General features: G+C 43.0%; 1 protein-coding gene across 1 annotated transcript; it reads right to left on the reverse strand.

Moving 5' to 3' along the window:
• Positions 1-858: 858 nt before the first annotated feature.
• Znf317 (zinc finger protein 317) lies at positions 859-20,461 on the reverse strand. Its single transcript, XM_003461171.4, has 7 exons — positions 20,270-20,461; positions 9,311-9,428; positions 8,165-8,304; positions 7,560-7,686; positions 6,950-7,045; positions 5,438-5,520; positions 859-4,031 (listed from the first exon to the last, which is right to left on the reverse strand). The coding sequence occupies exons 2-7, from the start codon at positions 9,339-9,341 to the stop codon at positions 2,709-2,711; spliced, it is 1,800 nt and encodes a 599-aa protein (XP_003461219.1). The 5' UTR covers positions 9,342-9,428; positions 20,270-20,461; the 3' UTR covers positions 859-2,708.
• Between the last annotated feature and the right edge of the window lie 940 nt (positions 20,462-21,401).

Raw genomic sequence — 21,401 nt, forward strand, 5'->3', positions numbered from 1 at the left:
GACTTAGATTCTCAAAAAGTAACAGGATTGATTTAAGCATCAGCTTTCATTCTCAAATCACTGAAGTAGCAGTGTACTAAAGGCTATAGTGGACTTCATGTTGCTTAAACTAGAGGATTTTCTTGAGTAAGATTAAGATCTTGGTCAGTTGTACATGGGTCATACCTGTAATTCCAATTACTCAGGAAGTCAAGGCAGGAAGACCTCAAGCTTGAAGACCCTGACTAAATAAAATAAATAGGCAAATAAGAGTACTTGCCTAAGGGGCTGGGGATTTAGCTCAGCAGCCTAAGCGCCTGCCTTGCAAGCAGGCAGTCGTGAGTTAGATCCCCGGTACCAATAAAAAGGAAAAAGAAAAAAAAAAAAAGAGTACTTGCCTAGTGTGGCTGAGCTTCTGGGTTTAATCCCCAAAACCACAAAAACATGAATGATTAAGACCTTGTAGGCTAAACCAGATAGAAGTCAATAGGCTTAGCAGACTAAAAATACAGATTCAACTGCCATTGAAAGAAAGACTGTAAAAGCCTAATGTTCAGCCAGGCGTGGTGGTAGTGCACATCGAGGTAAAAGCAGGATCACTGCGAATGCAAAGATAGCTGTGATTAAAAATACCTGGAATTGCAGCCTTAGAAGGCCAAAGCAGGAGGGCAAGCTGAGTTTGAAGCCAGGTTAGGCTACACAGTGAATTCAAGGCCAGCATGAGAAACAGCAAGACCCCGGTCTCAAAAAGCAAAACAAAATAAAAAACATAAATTACTGAGAAATATGCATGTCTGAGTGCAAGGGTTTTCTAGAGAGCATCTAGCTGAGTGAGGAACCATCTTTCCACCAATAAAGCAAACAGATCACAATGAAATATCCATAGCACCTTAACAAGTGATCAGTTTATTTTTTCTCATATAGTAGGAAATTCAGAAGTAATAAGTTATGAAGATTCTCTAAGAAGCCATGGGGAAGCCAGAATCACTGTGACTGTGCATTAGTGTCCTCGTCAGTGTCTGGCTTTCATCCTCATGATCACAACACCAACCCTGTAATACTATGGACTAGGTCCTTGCAAGGTGAGACATGGGAAAGAGTAAAGAATAAAATGTGGAGAAGAACCCAGGTAGGAAAGAACCCTGCTCAAGAGCTTTTTCTCAGAAACTCTTACAGTGATCTCTGTTTATTTGTCTATATGATATGGACAGGAAATACTGAAAGAAAATCTTTAAGAGATTTTTAAAACAGCACACCTTACTAGTCCAACAGAACATGGATTCTTCTGATATGGAAGATGACAGTGGGCACTCAGGAAGCAACTAGAAGCCTATGCCTCCCCTGGCTGTGTGGGAGGCTACAAACATACAGAACAGTCCAGGTGATGGATTTTATGCTCTGATCATGATGCATTCCAATCAGAAAGCAGTAACAGGTACTGAGCATAAGACAGCATAAGACACAATCCTGAATAGGCCATCAGTCAATAGTATGCCAAAAGGAAGTAAAGATATGTCAGGAATGCAGCCCTAGTAAAAATATCATAAGCGAAACTTCTGTGAGGAGGCATAAGGGTTGAAAGGGGCATAATCTTAAAAATAAAGGGAAAAAATTAATATACTGGGGCCTAGTTTCACGACTAATCCATCAGGTAGAGTCTGGAGATCTCTGGAGAATATCATAGCGTTTCCTTCTCAAGGAGATACAAACACAGTGAGGGTATAGTGGCTGAAATCCTTTCCACAGAGGGTCACCAACAGGCTCAGGCTCAGTTATTTCCTGAAAGAACTTGTAATTTTAAATTTTAAAATAAATTTTTTCCAGTAGAACTGGCCTCAAGAATCACAGACTTCAGTCTGTTACTGCAGACTCTAACTGGGATTGTTCCCCACCTCTGTGAGACAAACATTTTAGGGCACACAATTCACACAAGGGGCTCCTTTGGATGGCAGGAAATTTGGCAGCTTCATGATGACTTCCTGCAGTGTGGCGGTAGCATAATTTCTCTGTGCTTCATGCATAACTGTCTCCTGCAACACTAAATCTCCCCTGGGTAGCAAAACTGCTCCCAGGTAAGAACCATGCTGCAGACCAAGCATAGGCCATGCTTTTTGGTCACAGCTTTAAGGACCACATTTCATCTCTCCTATGCTTCCTCTTTGGAAATGAAACAACTATGCTCAGCTTATGAGAATCAGATAGCTGGGAATGGTCTGTTCCTTGCTTTTGTAGACTTCCCCACATTCCTTACTTCACAGATTCTTCTCTCCAGTGATTTTGCTCAAGGAATACGGGGAGACTAAGAAAGGCTTCCCCAAGCAGCCACTATGACAGAGATTCTCTCATCCTTCCCAGAAGGTGATAACTGCTTAAGTTATTCTGACATTTAGTGCCAAGCTGGAGCTTCTCTCTTGAAGTTCTCTCATGTTTAAGAGTTTGGTGTACCCAAAGGTGACTCCAGGACAGATTCATATCCTCTTCTTCCAAAAGATCTCCCACGTGAAATAGCTCAGTTCTTATATAGCTTTACAGAAGCTGGATCTCTAAATTTCATGCACCTCGTTTTATTCTGTTTGGTTGAGACAAGATGTTGCTACTATGTAATCCAGGCTGGCCTTGAATTTGTGATTCTCGTGTCTCAACTTCCCAAGTGCTGGGATCACACATCCAGCTCCATGAAGGGTTCCCACATTCTTTATGCCTCTGTAGCTTCCTTGTGGTTTGGGTGCTCACTGCAGCCTCTTCCACACGGAGGAGGCGAAGAGCTTCTCCCCACGGTGCGTTTTCACATGGCTCCGCAGGGACGAGTGGTCACTGAAGGCCTTTCCGCAGGTCAGACACTCGTAGGGCTTCTCACCAGTGTGGATCCGCCGGTGCACATTGAGATTTGAGCCGATGCTGAAGGCTTTGCCACAGTGGTCACACTCGTAGGGTTTCTCACCAGTGTGGCTCCGCATGTGCGTCTTGAGCGTGGACTGGTTACGGAAGGCCTTGCCACACTGTCGGCACTCCACTCGCTTCTTCACCAGATGCACACTCATGTGCCTCCTTCGGGACAGGTAGTCACCAAAGACCTTGCCACAGGCCGCACACTCATAGTGCCGTTCCTGCGTATGAATCTTGCGGTGCGCTGTGAGGTTGGAGCTGGCGCTGAAGGCCTTGCCACACAGGTCACAGCTGTAGGGCTTCTCGCCAGTGTGTGAGTTCATGTGCGTCTTCAGGATGGACTGGTTGCGGAAGGCCTTCCCGCACTGGCGACACTCCACCGGCTTCTTCACGATGTGACCCCTCATGTGCTTCCGACGCGACACCAGGTCCCCGAAGGGCTTGCCACACTCCTTGCAGGGGTAGGTCTTCTCCACGGTATGATTCTTCTTATGCAGGTTGAAGTTGGACTTCCAGCGGAAGGCCTTGCCGCATAGTGTGCATGCGTAAGGCTTCTCCCCGGTATGGTTGCGCACATGCTCCTTTAGGTGCGAAGGGTGCTGGAAAGCCTTGCCACAGTCCTGGCACTCATAGGGCCGCTCCCCAGTGTGTGTGCGCTTATGCGCAATCAGGTGGCAGCTGCGGCCATAGGCCTTACCACACTCGTCACACTTGTAGGGTCGCTCGCCAGTGTGCACTCGCATGTGGATCTTCAGGGCCGACAGCGTGCGGAAGGCATTACCACACTGGCTGCAGTCAAAAGGCTTCTCCTTGAGGTGGGTTCGCGAGTGGCTCCGAAGGGCCGAGGGGTCATTGAAGGCCTTCCCACAGTCCCGGCATTCGTAGGGCTTCTCCCCAGTGTGGATCCTACGGTGCCGTGTGAGGGACGCGCTGGTGGTGAAGCCTTTCTGGCACTGGTGGCACTCATGCATCTTTCGCCCATCGTACATGCTCATGTGCTGGGAAAGGTGCGTTCTGGGTTTGAAGGCCACTCCATAGCTGTGGCGGCGATAGGGCTGCCTACCCCCGTGCTGTCTCATCTGCTGCGCAAGGTGAGCACCCATGCTGAAGACTTCAAACAAGTGCTTGTTGTACTCAGCCGACCTCTCCCCAAGGGGAGCTCTGTCCTGTGGGTGAGACACGAGAGCTGACTGGCATTTCCCATCTTCACTACAATTTTCTCCCTTGCTTCCACTCTCTGTAATGCCAGGAACTGAACCCAAAGCTTCCTGCATGCTAAGCTACATTAGGCCCTCTGGGCCTCAGTCCTGACCCCTGCATCCTAAAAAACAGAAGCACAGCAATGTCCAGAAATGTTATGGTATGCTGCTCCTGTCTCCTCTGAGCTTTCCCAAAGAGAATTAAGTGAGTGCTATTCCATAAGGCTCCATGGCTTTTCCTGTCATGAAGCTTTGTTGCATAGTTTGCTCGGTGTTTAAAACAGACAATGTCAAGTGTGTAGTGACACATCCCAGCTACTTGGGAAGCTGAGACAGAGGAACACTGAATTCTAGGCTAGCCTGGAAACTTGGCAAGATCTTGTATCAAAATTTAAAAAATATTTTATCTTGTATCAAAATTTTAAAAAATCAGAAAAGCACTGGGGATGTAGCTCAGTGGCAGAACACTTGCCTAGCATGTGTAAGGCCCCGGGTTCAATCCCTGGTACTAAACACACAAACATCAAACTGAGTATCTTAGATAAATTATGGAACAGAACTCTTAGTGAAGAAGTCTGAGACTATTATTTTATCCAAATCGACAATCTGCTTGGTCCTCAGTATCATGAGTTTCTGCATCCAGATTCCAACCAACCATGGTCTCAAAATATTTCAGGAAAACCATTACAGCCTTATTATTGAATGTGTACTTATTTTCTTATCATTATTTCTTACACAAAAAAAATAGCTATTTAAGTATCATTCGCACTGTTATTAGTATTACACGGAATCTAAAGATAACTAAAAAGCCTGTAAGAAAGTACCTGTAGATCCAATGTGAAAACATGCCACTTTAAATAAGGGCCTTAAGCATTGGCAGATATTAGCATTTGCAGTGTGCCATGGAATGACTCCCTGCAGATATCCAGGAACCATAGTACTCAGAAACAGTGGAGAACTACAAAATGCTTCCTCCTTAAAAGAGGCCATGTGCCTGGGGTTGTGTTGTTTTGTTTTGTACTGTGGATCAAACTCACAACCTTCCACTTGCCAGGCAGGCGCTTAAACCACAGAGCTAAACCCCCGGCCTCATGTCTCGTTCTGATGTGCTTTTTTTTTTTTCTTTTTTTGACGGTACTGGGTACTGAACCCAGGGCCTCTTACAAACTGAGCCACATCCCCCATCCCTCTGACATTTTTACTCTTCAGTCACTCAAGCTGTGCTCAAACCCACAGTCCTCCTGCCTCAGGCTCCCAGAGTGCTGGGATTCCAGGCCTACACCACCACGACTGGTAGTAAGGATGCTTTTCTAACTATAACTGTCCCAGTCTACTAAAATGTAGAAAAGTCAACAATTCTAAGGAACTCTTACCATCATCATACCACCAGATGTTTCCTTCCCAAATATATCTTCCATGAGAATTGACCACTTGGTTTTAGATGGAGTTTCCCAATCTGAAACAAGTTGGAAAAATACTAATTTGCTGGAGAAAAATAATGGTGGCATTTTTGGTGGGTATTTTTGCAGATAGTAAGCACACACAAAGAAAAGCAATGTAAAAGGGAAAAATACACAAGAGCAAACTATCTGTTAATGAAGTTGCCAAGCGAGATAATGGGCAATCATGGGAAAAGAAAAAATGTAAGTCAATTCAGGCTGACAGTGATAACAAGAATTTTTAGAAAATTACTCAGTTCGTTTTTTGAGGGGTTTTGTTTGCTTGTTTCAGACAGGGTCTCGCTATTGTAGTTCACGCTGGTCTTGAACTCAATAAATAGCTTTGGCTGGCCTTGAACTTGCTGAGACCTTCCTGCCTCAGCTGAGTGCTAGGATTACAAATGTGAGCCACCATACCAAGCTTCTAACAGGAGTATCATGAGGAAATTCTCCTATAAAAGGATAGAACTAAGAGGCCATGTAGAAACACAGTCCAAAGATAAAAGGGCATACAGACTGAATGACTTGTGAGAGAATGGACAGCTGTAAGAGAGCACATCTTCTAAGGTGTAATTACCTAGTATACCTTCTTGCCAAGGTTTGCCCCTGGGGTTCATGTGTTAGAGGCCTGGTCCTCAGAGTAGTGCAGTCTACTGGGAGGGATTAGGTCACTGAGCTGGTGCTCTCAGATGAGTCAACACTAGTATCCCCAAGTAGCCAGCCCTCACAAGAATGGGCTGTTATGAAAACAGAAAGACCAGCACCCCTTGGGCTCTGGCTTCCTATCTCACCATGGGGCCTGCATCTCCCTCTCAGACAGGTTTATGCCAAGAGACATGTGCCATGTTCTTCTAGGGAGGTGACTTGCCAGGACTCCACCACTATGAACTAAATATACATAAGCCATTTTCTTTCTACATTATCCAATCTCAGAGATTTTTGTCAGAGAAACAGTAAATGTGCTGGTACACTCACTCCACTCCAAACTCTGGCTAGCGCTAGTCAAAAATCACTTCTATTTGCTGTCTGCTCACTGTGTTGGTCAGCTTGCCATTACTGCCACCAAATACCCAAGGAAAATGACTTAAAAGAAGAAAGGTTTATTCTAGCTCACGATTTCTGAGGTTTCAGTCAGTAGTGAACTATCAATTGCTTTTAGGCCCTGGTAAGGCAGAAACATCACAGAGAAAGAAAGCTGAAAGCTGCTCACTTCCTGGCAGCCAGGAAGCAGAGAAGAATTGGAGAGGAAGCAGTTTGGGAAAGAATATATTGTTCAAAGCCACTCCCACAGTGACCCACTTCATCTAGTTAAATTCCACACTGGAGTAGGCCTGGTTAGCTAATAAATTCATGAATGGATTAATCTACTTGGTGAGGTTAGAGACCTCATGATCCTATCAGCTTCTGGGAGGACATTGTTAGATGTAAACTATAACATTCGCTCACCTGGACAAGTCCCTTGTTGAGTCCCCCTCTCCTCAGTCCTTGGGTCCGCTTCTTGCTCCAAGTGAGAGATAAGGCTGGGTTTTCCAATGTGATACCCTACTCACGGGGAAAGACACATGTTGAGGGAGGACTGTGCAGAGGAGAACCCCTTCCATTAATCTGGGCTCAACATTTTGGTCTTCGGGGTTCTGAAGATAGATAAGTTTGATTTAGGAGCAGCAAAATGATGGTTTCACATTTCTAAGGAACACAGTAAAAAGTCTTTCATAAGAAACAAAACCTTGAATGCCCACGCATTTTAACCCTCCAAAAGAATGACTTTTTTTAGGTGGTGATGGTGCTGGGGGCAGAACCCAGGGCCCTACCACTAAGCCACACTCCCAGCCCAACAACAAGGATTCTTTAATCTCAGAAATCTGTGCCCAAGTTCACACTCACTGAGAGCCTGCAAGGTTACCATGATGAATGGTAAGGTCTCAATGATCCCAGATGCCACCAGGAACGTGGGCCCACTTGTACCTGGTTCTTACTAGTGTCACAAACCCCTGACTACTTAGACCGAAATAGCTGTTTTGAGACCAACTAAACAGGAACTGGAGGGCAGGCTTACCCAGTGAAGTCAGGTTGCTATAGTTCTCAAGCATCACATCTCTGTACAGCTTCCTCTGAGAGGTATCCAGGAGAGGCCATTCCTTCTCAGTGAAGTCCACAGCCACATCCTGGAAAGTCACGGATTCCTGAAATGTCATACAGATTCAGGGTCAGGCACAACCCAGTGATGACAGGAGTAGTGGAAGACAGCATGAGACACTTGACATAGGTTCTCCAGGTGCTATGCTGTGCGTCTCAGCAGCTGCTCAGTAGCTAAGTCCCCAGACATCTTCCTCCCAGGGGATGATCTTGCCCCATCCCTTCATTCAAATGCAATCTGACAAGGCACTAAGTCATGCTCCACTTCAAGCCTCATCTGAGTGTGTCAGCTTTATGTTCCTGTCCCTAGGGTGGGACATGGGTGGACCTGAGCAAGCACAAGAAGGACATCTAGTGCATAAATACTTCTCCTGACCTCCTGGATGGCAGGTTAGCCATTCTGTACTCCTTGGCTCCTTCCTAGGCCCTGGAAGAAGCCCTGGGAAAATTGTGGCCTAAGTCACTGGGTCCCCCAATAGCAATTGAATGCCCCACCCACTCTAGGACTCTGGACATCCGTCGTACCTGATTACACTCTCTGGCGGGTGTATGAGGCTCCAAATCATGGCATACAAATAGGTCCAAATCCTGGGAATAGGAATGGTGCTTTGAAGGAAGAGGGAATTCTGACTCTTGGAGACAGGCAGGGTCCTGGGTGGACACAGCTAAAGAAGAAGATTCATGAGAAACAGTTGGCCCCCACTAACTGTAATTGTGCACACTCCCAAACAACACACACACACACACACACACACACACACACACGCACGCACGCACGCACGCACGTTAATTAATACACAGAGAAAAGAGCTAAGTGTGGTGGTGGTCTATACCTGTGATCCTAGCATTCAGGAGCTGAGGCAGAATTGCTATGGGTTCAAGGGTGGCCTGGGCTACACAGCAAGATCCTGTCTCAATTAATAAATCAACCAACCAATCAACCAAATACACCAAAGCAGCCCAGCTCCACTCAAAGACACAAAAGATACTGGATCTACATGCCCATAAGAAGCAGTACTCAGGGGCTGGGGATTTAGCTCAGCGGCATAAGCGCATGCCTTGCAAGCAGGCAGTCGTGAGTTCGATCCCTGGTACCGATAAAAATGAAAAAGATCAAAAAAATAAATAAAAAAAGAAGCAGTACTCAGGTTCTCTAACCCAAAATAGGTTGGACCACAAGTACTTTGGTTCACAGACATTTCTGGGTTTGAATAGATATAATGGGCTATCTTGGGATGGGACCAAAATCTAAACACAAAATTCATTCGTGTTTCACAGCCGCCTTACATATCTGGTATTCTCAATGTGCCTAACTTCTGATCACAAGAAGTCAGGGATGGAATTGTCCAACTATAATGTCAGATTTTAGATTTTGATATTACAAACGCTCAATCTGTATCTATTTTTAATTCATGAGTGAAAAACTGAAGTTCAGAGAATGTAGTTATTACGTTGCTCAAACTTATCAAAATAAGAGTTAAATCAAGGTAACCCTCATCACCCTCCTCACATACCAACCACACAGGTCTCTCTCCCTGAACCCACCCCATCACTCTCTAGCTCACCCACTTTCCAGGGCAACAGCCCTGTGACTTGTGCAGGTTCTTTCATGGAATGAACTACAGGGACTGCATCCAGTCAGTCTCTAAGGGCAAGAACTCAAAGACTCACCACATGTTGGAAACAGACCAGAAGCTGCCATCTTGAGAGAATGGCGTCAGCAGGGCAACAGCACCAGGACAACCAGGAAGCTCCTGTTCTTCTCTCATGGAACTCTCCAGGCTGGCGCCTGTGGTAAATGAAAAGGGTCTGGGGAAGTCAAAGGCTTTTGAAGAACTGTTTAGTTTGGGGCAGTTCTTTTGAGCAGCAAGATGTCTTACCTGGCCTTCATCTCTCTTAGCTAAATCCTCCAAGTAATGAGACAGAAGGGTCTCTAAGTGGTTTCAAACAGAATCCAGACTTACCCTCTAAGTAATGTGTCACTAGGCACAACTTGAACCACACACCTCTGATCTCCCTCTTCCTTTAAGGATGCCACCACAGAGGACAGCTCTGTCCATAAGGATGGTCCACCAGGGAACAGAAATTCTGGTCTCCAGATTGTGACACATGCTCCATGCCACCAAACACATCTGGGTTCAGAGCCTAGGTCTTACTGCAACTGTAATCAGTCTTTCCTCCCAGGCAATGACTGGGAAATCTACTCACAGGCTGAGGGTGTGGCTCAGTGATAATATTTCTTAGCACATGTGAAACCCTGAGATTATGGATGAATGGCTGGGTAGATGGATGGCTGGGTAGATGAATGGATGGATGAATCGATGCATGGACTGGTGGATGGACGGGGAGCTGGAGGATGATGAATGAAAAGATGGATGGGTGGACAGATGAACAGATGGATGGATCAAAGGGTGAATAGATAGGTGAGTGGATTGATGGATGTACTGTTGGATGGATGGATGGATGGGTAGCTGGATGGATGTGTTGATGGGTGAGTAGATTAATAAATGGGTGGGTAGATTGATGGGTAGATGGATGAATGGATAGATAGGAAAGTGGGTGGGTGGGTGAGTGGATGGTTGAATAAATGGATTTATGCATGGGTGGGTAGGTGAATGGGCTGGCAGATAAGAAAGCGGAAGAGATGAAGAAAATAGCTCTTTGGACAAAGAGCTTTCTCCCCCCATTACTCCTCTCACTAAGAGAAAACTCCAGGCCACCTGTGCTTCTGCCATCATGCTAACAGCTGCCTCCTCCTCTCATCACCACAGCTTTTCAGTTAAGTCAGACTCTGTCACTTCCACCATGTGTTTGGGGAAGGCAGAGAGGGGCAAGAAATGGGAAATAAAAGAATTGAGATGTATTATGTTTATGTACCAATTGTTCATGATGAGTGTGACTATTATGTACTGCAAACATGGACTAATAAAAATAAAGAGTCAGAAAGTGAACTATTTGTCTAAATTTCTTTACCTTTCTGTTTACTGCAATCCTTAAGGAAATACCAGTCCTGGATAATTCATTCCAACCCTCTGCAACACAGGCAACCAGGCTGCATACAACCAGTCAAAACACCGACGTATGGGTGTGGGGATTTAGCTCAGTGGCATAAGCGCCTGCCTTGCAAACACGTAGTCATGAGTTCAATCCCCAGTACGAAAAACAAAACACTGACCCAGAAACTCTAAGTGGCTAACCCCCCAGGGCATCTACACAACAGAGGACCAGGTAGAGCCATCTTTCAGTGACCCTGAGATCACCTACGCACTTACCAGTTTCTGATGAGAAACTTTTTAAAACTTTAACTGTTTTTTTAAAAACTTTTCTTACCATTATTTTAACTTTCAACACATAATCTTATACTTTACCCTATGGTAATCAAAACTAAACAAACATACCTCAAGAAACAGGAAAACAACAATCAGAAAGCAACTGTCTTTACAATAGCATATAAAAACTACCCAGAAATAAAAGAAGGAGCCAGGCATGGGGGCACATGCCTGTAATCTAAGCTACTTGGGAGACTAAAGAAGAAAAACTACAAGTTCAAGATCAATTTGACAATTTAGCAAGACAATGCCTCAAAATCTTTTTAAAAACTTGAAAAAAAGGCTGGGAGAATAGTTCAGTGGTCCCTGGGTTCAATCTGCAGAATGGAGGAAAGATAAAAGGGAGAGTAGAGGAGGAGGAAGGGAAGAAAAGAAGTACAAAACCTTGACAATAAAAACTATGAAGCACTGTTGAATTAAAGTAAAAACCTACATAAATGGGGAAATATATTATTTTCATGGAGTGAGAGATTCAGTATTAAGTTACTCATTGTCTCCAATTTCATTTACAGACAGAACAGTTTGTACCAAAAGACAAGTGCATATTTCTTTTTTAAGAAACTGAAAACCCAAATCCATAATGTTTAAAAAATAATAACTTTGAACATTTGTTTTTTTTCTCAAACATGCTGGTGATGTGATTCAGTGGTAAAGTACCTTGCTAACATGAACCAATCTCTAGCACTAAAGAAAAAATATACATATACATATATATATATGTAATATATATATATATATATATATAGAGAGAGAGAGAGAGAGAGAGAGAGAGAGAGAGAGAAGAGAAACTTAGAAATTTGGCTCCATTCTTCCTGTGGGCACAAAATCTACAGGTTTGCTTGTTTAAGATAGGGTCTCACAAAAAGGGGGGTGGGAAACGGGGAGGGCTGGAGATTTGGCTCAGCAGCATAAGCACCTGCCTTGCAAGAGCAGTCGTGAGTTCGATCCTCGGTACCAAAAAAATAAAAAGAAATACAAGATAAGGTCTCACTATGTATTTCAGGTTGGTCTTGAATTCACTGTGTAGCCCAGCCTGACCTTGACCTTCCTGCAGATCTTTCTGCCTTAGCCTCCTGAGTGCTGGGATGATAGACATGTACTGCCACACCAGGCTGCATAATCTAATTTGACTCTAAAACCTCTTAGGATCAGTCAAAACTTCCTATCTACAGCAAACCTTTTCATGACCTTGAATTACAATCTCTTATACAATCTCTCTCTCACACACACACAGTCAGATGCAGTGCTACACACACATGTAGCATCAGCTAAGGCAGAAGTTCAAGGTCAACCTGGACAACTTAGCAAAACCCCATTTAAAAAAAGAGAAGAAAAAGAAGAATCAAGTAAAATAATGAAAGAATAGAGCATGGTGCTGCACTCCTATAATCCTAGTACTCTGGAGGGTGAGGCAGGAAAAACCTGTCTCAAAAAGACAAAAAAGAAGAAAAGCAAACAGAAAGGAAACGAATTATGGTCTTAAATTTACACTAGTATATCGATGTTCATTATGGTGTTATTCTTAACAGCCAAGAGAGAAAACAACCCAAATCTACTTACAAATGGGCAGATGAGGGCTAGGGATTTAGCTCAGTGGCTTAAGTGTCTGCCTGGCAAGCGCGAGGTCATGAGTTCAATCTCCGGCACCAAAAAAAAAAAAAAAAAAAAAAGGGCAGATGGCAATATGCAGTACATGCAGAAAATAAAATATTACTTAGTCTTTTTAAAAGTAAGCAATTCTGAAACATTCCACAGTGTGCATTAACTCTGAAGACTGGAGGCTACTATAGGAAGCAAAATAAAACACAAAAGAGCAGGTATTTTATGACTCCACTTACATGAGTTTCTAGTGCGATCAAATTCATAGACACAAAGCTGAATAGCTGTCAGGGGCTGTAAAGAAAAACTGAAATTATTTTTTTAAGATTCCAAGTTTCAGTTTTAAATGGTGGGAAGTTCTATACATACACAGTAGCAATGGTAGCACAACATGAAGTATTCTGTAAGTTTGGCTTTGTATATATTTTACTACATTTTTTTTGTTTCTTTGAGACAAGATCTTGCTTTGTAGTTCAGGTTGGCACTGAACTCACTATATAGTCCAGTCTGCCCTTAAATTCTCAAAAGATTCTCCTGCCTCAGCCTCCTGAGTGCTGGGGTTACAGGAATGTGCCACCACCCCTGGATTACTGTCTTTTTGAAATGTAGGGGAAAAAAAAAACACAGTCAAAATCCTGAGGTCACATAGTTTATTTTTCAAATGGTTTCTTTTAGTTTACCATTTCATTATTTTTATTGTTTTTCTCCTTTAGTCTTTGGTTTCAATTTCATTAACTGAAACTGAATTCTGAAACTAGTGACATCTGATTTCATATCAAAAATTAGACTTTTTTTTTTTTTTTGTCTTTTTCCTTTTTATCGGTTCCCGGGGATCAAACTCACGACTGCCTGCTTGCAAGGCAGGCGCTTATGCCACTGAGCTAAATCCCCAGCCCCTTAGACTGATTTTTTATCATGACATATCAACACTGATCAGCCTTCATATTTATTTCACGTTAATGCATATATATTTTTTAACATTAATGTATTTGTACAGCCATGAATCATATGTAGACGTCCCCTAAAACCTTAAGTGCTCATGCTCATAGGGGGGTTTTGGAAGATGACTGAGTGATGGGAGTTTACAGCTTAATGTGCTGTTAGGAGGCCAGGTCTGGTCACAAAAGGTATCACTGGAGGCACCATACTCAATAGCTCCTCCCTTTCCTCTCTGCTTCTGGGAGTTCCTGAATACAATCTCATAGCTGGTTAACCTGTGAGTTAACAAACGTGTTTCCTACAAATATAAAGAAATCAAATGAAATTTTAAAATGAAAAAAAAATACAACTAAATTAGAAAAACTAAAAGCTTTCTAAAAATTGAGTGTGGCAGTGTAAGCTATAATTCCCCCACTGTAGGAGGCGGAAGCACGAAGATTTATAAGCTTGAGCCCATTTTAGACAACTTGGTGACTTAGCAAAAACTTGTCTAAAAAATAAAATGTAAAACAGGACTGGGGATGTAGTTCAGTTAAAAGATCCTGGATTTAACCTCCAGTACTGCCAGAGAGAAAAATAAAAATCCTCCAAAGTACAACTTAAGAAACTACAGGTGAAGTAAAGGTAACAGCAGTCACAAAATTCCTCTCAGCCACTCATATGGACAAATGACTCATCTTTGATGGAATCCAGACTGCACACCACATGAATCATGAATCACTCTTTTGTCTCCTGAACCCCTCAGCAAACCAATCAGACACCATCAGCACCATTAGGACTGTGGAAACAAGTTCAGTCTTTAAGTAACTTGCCAGAGTAAGTAACACAGCAAATGGCAAGGCAGGAACAGTTTTACTTTGATTTTTTGACTGTATTTTTTTGTTTGTTTTGTCTTTTTGAGGCATAATCTCTCTATGCAGTTCAGGCTGGCCTTGAGCTCCTTTGTAGACTAGGCTGGTCTCAAACTCGCAATGATCCTCCTGCCTCAGCCTCGAGTGCTGGGATTACAAGCATGAGCCACTGCATCCGCCTTTTTTGTTGTGTTTTGAAACAGGGTCTTGCCATATAGTTCAAGCTGGTCTTTAACTCACTCTGTAGTCCAGGCTGGCCTTGAACTCACAGTTGATTATCCTGCCTCAGCCTCTAAAGCACTAGAATTATAGGCATGAGACACTACCCCTGGCTTTTAATATTTTTTTTCTTTTAAGAACTCCATCATCTGTAACTTCAAAGCTCAAATTCATTCTTTCCCTGGTGTAAGGGGAGGTTTATTTGATCAATATCATCAGACTAAGAAGTGAGACTGAAAAGGGTATCAAATCTCAATGTCAAAGTCCATCGCAAAACTGCAGTGGCTTCCTGGCCAACATCAGTTCCCTTCCCTTTCCCCTTATGCAGCATGAAGAAATACAGGATTGTTGACCTCCGCTCACTTATTTCTTAGAACCATCAGTTATGTCCCTAGCTGAGATCGGGTGCTGCCACCTTATGAGGTACTGCAGGCCTGGGGAAACAGGACAATTCCTATCAGTTTCAGTGAGTCTCATCTAAATGTTTCTTCCCAGTCACTGTGTCTTTGGCACCCAGCACCAGCTGAGAAGGCCAAATGGGGTGAGAGGCCTAGATGTGCACTGTCACCATCCTCAGCTCCAATCACTGATTGGGGTCCCCTTAATAAGCTTCATTTGTCACATTTCCTACCTTTCCTTACCAACATCAATCCCAACGCTACAATCCCAAGATATTCAACACTAAACACAGGGATGCTGCTTTAAACCTCCCAGCCTGCCTCGTCAAGATAGTGCTATCCTGGGTTAGGTCACAGATTACAGGCTGAGCCCCAACCACTTGACTCTAGAGCCACAGGTTACCTGTGTCACCATTACAGCCCCCAGTACATGACTCCTTGACAATAACTTGTTTGAGACATAGTTTTCAAGCTGGCCTAGACATCATACTCTCTACCTTGGTTTCCCAAGAGGTAAGACTATATATAGATAAGTGCCACTGTGCAAGGTGACATTTTTTTGTTTTGTTTTTTGAGACAGGGTCTCCCTACGTAGACCATGCTGGTTTTGAACTCTCAGCAATCCTCTGCCTCAGTCTCCCAAACCCTGGGCTTATAAACCGGCCCTGGCTTCCAGTTGCCTTTTTTTTTTTAAAAAACATTTACCTTTCAGGGACTAGGGATTTAGCTCAGCGGCATAAGCACCTGCCTTGCAAGCAAGGCAGTCGTGAGTTCGATCCCCGGTACCGATAAAAAAGAAAAAGACAAAAAAAAAAAAAAAAAAAAAAAAACATTTACCTTTCTTGGTCATTTTTTTTTTTACTTTTTACTTATTTTTTGGTACCAGGGATTGAACTCATAACTGTGTGCTTGCAAGGCAGGCGCTTATGCCACTGAACTAAATCCCCAGCCCCTTCCAGTCGCTTTTAAGATTCCTCCAGTTCCTGGTCTTTCCTCTTCTGCCTGCCCTTCAGAGTCAAGAGTCCCCTGTGAAAGTCTTTACTCCACCCCAGGCATATTGGCACTCAAATTCCCCACCCTCTGGTTGCTGTCATCCCAACATCCCACTCTTGTGAATGTTGGGCTGCGCCTGTCTCTAGACCCGACGACGTGACCCTCCCAGGAAACTGACCACCCTGTAAACCAAACCACCCTGCCAGTCAAGAGTCTCCCCACTGGGGCCCTGTAAGAGTAAGTTCAGCCTTTACATCTGGTCATGAAGCTTTCATGACTGGATTATTGAACTGTGCATTCAAGCCAGACAGAGTGATGCATGCCTATAATGCTGAAGCAGGAAGACTGACACAAGTTCAAGGCCACCTTGGCCAACACAGTATGTTCCTGTCTGGAGTAGCGCCTGCTTGCATTCCATCCCTGGTACTGTTTAAAAAAAAAAAAAAAAAAAAAAAAAAGAACGAAACAAAGTGCTGCCTAGCAGGTACTACCTTGATGGTAGTACACATCTACACATCTGTAATCCCAACATTTGGGAAGCTGAGGTAGGAAGACCACCAGGAGTTTGAGGTCCCCTGAACTACATACCAGACTCTGTATTAAATGAGTGAAAGAATGAGTACTGGTGCATACCTGTAACCCAGGACCTCTGACAGGCTGAGACAGGACTGCCAGTTTAAGCCTAATACTGGCAATTTAGCAACTCGCTGAGTTAACTAACTTGAATAAAAAATAAAATTTGCCAGGCGTGGTGGCTCACACCTAATCCCAGCACTCGGGAGGCTGAGGTGGGAGGATTGTTGCAAGTTTGAGACCAGCCTGGGCTACAAAGTGAGCTCAAGGCCAGCCTGAACTGCATAGCAAGACCCTGTCTCAAAAAAAGACAAAAAAGGGGCTGCGGGTTTAGCTCAGCGTCATAAGCACCTGCCTTGCAAGCAGGCAGTCGTGAGTTCGATACCCGGTAATGATAAAAATGAAAAAGACAAAATAATAATATAATAATAATAATAATAATAAAATTTATGGGCTGGGGATTTAGCTCAGCGGCATAAACTCCTGCCTGGCAAGCACAAGGTCGTGAGTTCAATCCCCAGTACCCCCCCCAAAAAAATAATAATAATAATAATAATAATTAAAAATAAGGGATGGAAATGTAGTTGAGTGTGAAGGCCGTGGGTTCCATTACTGGTACTACAAAACTTAAAATAAAAATAAAAGGGTTGGGGCTGGGAATTTAGCTTGATGGAGGGGGCTGAAACTCTCGTGGGCATCCCCTACCCCGCAGCCTGTCGAAGGGTTTGGTCTTCAGTGCTTTCAGATTGTCCCCAGGCAGGGATGTCGCTCCCTACTCCTTCAGAAGACTACCCTTTTCCTCATCCTATCCAGTGGCATTTCTCACTCCAGAATTCCCGCTTGAAGGCCAAAGAGGAAAAAAGCGAGTTAGAAGAAATAAAACCAGGATGCCCTGTGGCTTCAAAGACAATGAACCAACAGCTTTAAAATGTTCTATAAAGAAGACTTCAGACAAATGGTTTTTCCAAGTACTGTTCTGTTTTAAGGAACAAACACTTGATCCTTAAATTTAACACTCCAGATTTATAGTATGTGGGGAGGTACAGATTCCCCCATCTTGTTTTATGAAGGTGGCATAAACCTGCAAAAGAAACGGCAATCTTCACTGAAATACAGACCCAAAGTCACAAGAGTAACAGCAAACTGAAGCCAAAAACGACAAAACAGTAAGCATCTTTTTTTTTTTTTTTTTTTTTTTTTGTCTTTTTCGTTTTTACTGGTACCAGGGATCGAACTCACGACTGCCTGCTTGCAAGGCAGGCACTTATGCCGCTGAGCTAAATCCCCAGCCCCTAGTAAGCATCTTTTTTCAAATAAGGTATTTAACAATACAAATACAATGTAATGGGAGAAAATTGATGGTTTAATTTCGCCACACTCGAATACAAAAAATTGTTTCTATATTATTTGTTCACTCACTCAATACACAAGCAATCTGAATTCCTATCAAAGATCAGATAACAAGGGGCTTGAAATGTATCAGTAAGCATATGGAAGTAGATGGTGAAAAAAATTCTGTTGAAAGCCTACCACAATTTACAAGAAAAACTTCTAAAGTAGGAAAAAGGAGCTTCCTAATAGCAACTATCTTAGAAAGAAAAGTTTCCAACAAATTCAAAATTTAATTCCCTGTGAAGTCAGGAAGGAAACAGAACTGCTTAAGATTTGTTCTTCAAACTCCAGTCAATGATCATGTAAGCCCAAGCCAGTCCAGCAAAGAAAGGAATTAGAAAATAAGTACTGGGGCTGGGGATTTAGCTCAGCGACATAAGTGCCTGCCTTGCAAGCAGACAGTTGTGAGTTTGATCCCTGGTACCGATAAAAACGAAAAAGAGCAAAAAAGAAAGGAAGTACAATTCAATGAAAAACAATTATTTATTTACTTTACAGATGATAAAACCATGTATGAAGAACATTCAGAAGATAATACAAAAATTAACTTTAATTTTCCTTTTCTGGAACAAAGTCTTGTTATGTAGGATAAGCAGGTGGCCAGCTCCTTGTCCTCCTGCCTCAGCTTCCTGAATGCTGGAATTGCAGACATGTGCCACCTGTCCATCTCAGGAATTAAGTATTTTTTAAAAAAAATTAAGTACTTGAGCAGGTGATGTATCTCAGTGGTATAGCCCTTGCCTAGCAAACCTAGTCCTGGATTCAAGCCCCAGCATGATCACCACCAAAAAAATTAAGTACTAAAGACAGCAGGCTGACCCCAAATTCAATAAACAAACCAGGAAGGCAAATGTGATTAAAAGGCGTTGAAAGAAACAATTCCTAGGGGAGGAAAAGGGAATAAAAAAAATACTAAGATGTGTCCCGTTCATGAACCAATCAATACCCACAAAGAAAGTAGTCATTACGTATCACAAACGAGTATTAATTTTAAAAAAATCCTTAGGAATGAATGCAACAAACAATTACCTCAAATCTATCTGGTAGGTAACTATACACTTTTACTGAAAGAAAATATAGCAGGCATAAACAAAAATATAATTCCATTAATAGTAAAACTTCTCAAAAATAAGCATTTGAGTCTACTCACAAATCACTAACAAAAAAGAAATTCTGGGGGAAAAAAACTATATAAGCAGTAAAATCCACATGCCTACATGCAGGTCAGGACAGAGCAGTATAACAGTCCACAACCTCGCCTGCCTCGCAAGAGTGATGTCGTGAGTTTGATGCCCGGTACTACAAAAAAAAAAGTCCATAGCATTTTCAGGTTTATAATTGGCCTCCTTGGTCTAGTTCATGGATTTGCTTTATTACTGTACTTTTTAACTGCGAGTCCATGAAAGCACTTTCATTTTTGTATATACACCCTACCTTCCAATTTAAAAATATATGAAAATAAGCGGCTCAAAGAAAGAGAGCAAAATATTAGTAACTACTATTAATGAATTAACCCTCAAGTTAAATGAAGATGTTAAACACTAGGAATGGTGAGGGATACCTGCAACTGCAGCACTTGAACTGAAACAGGAGGATCGCATAGGGAGTTCAAGCGTGGCAGGGACTACATAGCTAGACCCTGTCTCAAAAATAAGACGTTTAAAACTTTAAAAATTGACACAATGTCAAAATGAATTTTAAATATTTTTAAAATTCTTATGTTTTAAAAAAAAGCCGGGTGCAGTGGCACACTCTTGTCATCTTAGCCCTCGGGAGGCTGAGGCAGGATAGCAGGCCTTCTGGACTACATAGTGAGTTTAAGACCACCCTGAACTACACAGCGAAACCCTGTCTCAAGAAAACCAAAATTAGTAATAAAGTATTAAGATCAATCTTATAGAACATTTACACCACAATGTCAACTAAAATTAAGTGCACCAAAAATTTAACTTAAAAACTATAAAGGCTCAAATTAAATATTAACCAAAACAAAACCCGTGTCATGATAATACAAGTTATAACACAAAACTCAAGGCAGTAGACAAGGAAAGTGGTTCGCCCTCGCTACATCCAACTCCTTCCTCCCCCTCGCCCCTCAACTCCTCAGGCTCAGCCGGGCTTTCCATCCGGAACCCAAGGACTTTCCTCACCAAACGCAACGGCTTAGTTTCAGTTCTTCCATCAAGAGCATGTAACACAGCTGGTCATGGAATCCAAAACGCTCTCTCGCCCTAACTCCCTGGCTTTCGAATTTCTAGCCCCTCGCGCCGCCCTACTTCGGGACCCCTCGCGTCCTCAGGGTGCCCAGGTTTAAAGGTTTAAGAAAGCAAGTCTTACAGGATGGGGATACAACCCAGGGAGCAGAGGTCTCGAAAGTTGCCGCCGAAGGACGAGAAACTCGTACGTAAAGCCCCATATGCTGCGAGGTAGTAGAAGGTGCCCACCAAGTACAAGGGACGCGCGGTGCCCCTCTCCTTTGCCCATGTGTGTTACTCTAATCGCCTCCAGAGGGTAATGGCTTCCGCTTCACTTCCGCCTTTAAAATCTCGCGAAATCTCATTGGCCCCGTCTAACCAGGAAGCGAGAGCCCAGAGGGTGCTGGGACATGTAGTTCATAATGTGTGAGAAAGATGGCTGTCATGCCCAGTGGAATCTAACCATCCACCACACTCCCCAACTAATAATTGTCTTTTAAAGGAACCTAGTGAATGGGCCTGAAGATGCTTAGTGGCTAGCTAAAAAGGATGAAGCTTAGGCCTCTCGGCCTTCATTAGATACTGCCTGCTTTATTACCTTAAAAGTTCAGGTGATATACCTGCTCAGCTATGCCTGTAGGCATTTAATCACTTAAGGAAAGCCTGTCCAGTTTCTGGAACCATGATTCTGCCTCTTGAAGCTGTGCAACTAAGCGACCATGCTTTCAGAAGCTTTATGTCCTATATAAATGATTACCCCGTGTTTACCTCAACATTGTTACTGCCAAAAAATGTGGACTAAGAATATAACGCTGTTCAGAAAGACACTTGACAAGTGTATAAAAACCTTAAGAAAAAAAAACAAAACAGGACCAGGGCTTAATTCAGTGGCATAAACACCTACCTGACAAATGCGAAGTCGTGAGTTCAGTCCTCGGTACCAAAAAAATTTAAATTTAAAAAAAATGAAGATCTCATTGGATCTCGCGAGATCTCATTGGCCTGCTCTAACCAGGAAGGTCTTGGAGAGACAGCGATGCCGGCTTGTACAGTAATTTATCAACAAACAGAAGGCAAAAAGACAAAAGTTTATTTAGAGCAGGATACATTGCCAAGGGAGACAGGGTAGAGGTTTCCAAGAAAGGAATCTAAGGGATTTTTATGTGGATTTATAGGTATGGAAAAAAGATTTGAGCAGCAAATGTGATCATCTAAAGAATGTGTTTTTCCTGAATCATCTGGCATCTTTCAGACCTTCCTGAAGCACCCAAATT

This window comes from Cavia porcellus, unplaced genomic scaffold, assembly GCF_034190915.1.
Source record: "Cavia porcellus strain 051 isolate PalLab524CR breed Dunkin Hartley unplaced genomic scaffold, mCavPor4.1 scaffold_17, whole genome shotgun sequence".
Classification (NCBI taxonomy): domain Eukaryota; kingdom Metazoa; phylum Chordata; class Mammalia; order Rodentia; family Caviidae; genus Cavia; species Cavia porcellus.

Coding starts and splice junctions, on each gene's coding strand:
- Znf317 (XM_003461171.4), bottom strand. CDS start 9,341: ATGGCAGCTTCTGGTCTGTTTCCAACATGTG. Junction 8,305..9,310: donor TGGTCTGTTTCCAACATGTG/GTGAGTCTTTGA, acceptor CTTCTTCTTTAG/CTGTGTCCACCCAGGACCCT. Junction 4,032..5,437: donor CATCTGGTGGTATGATGATG/GTAAGAGTTCCT, acceptor TCTCACCCACAG/GACAGAGCTCCCCTTGGGGA.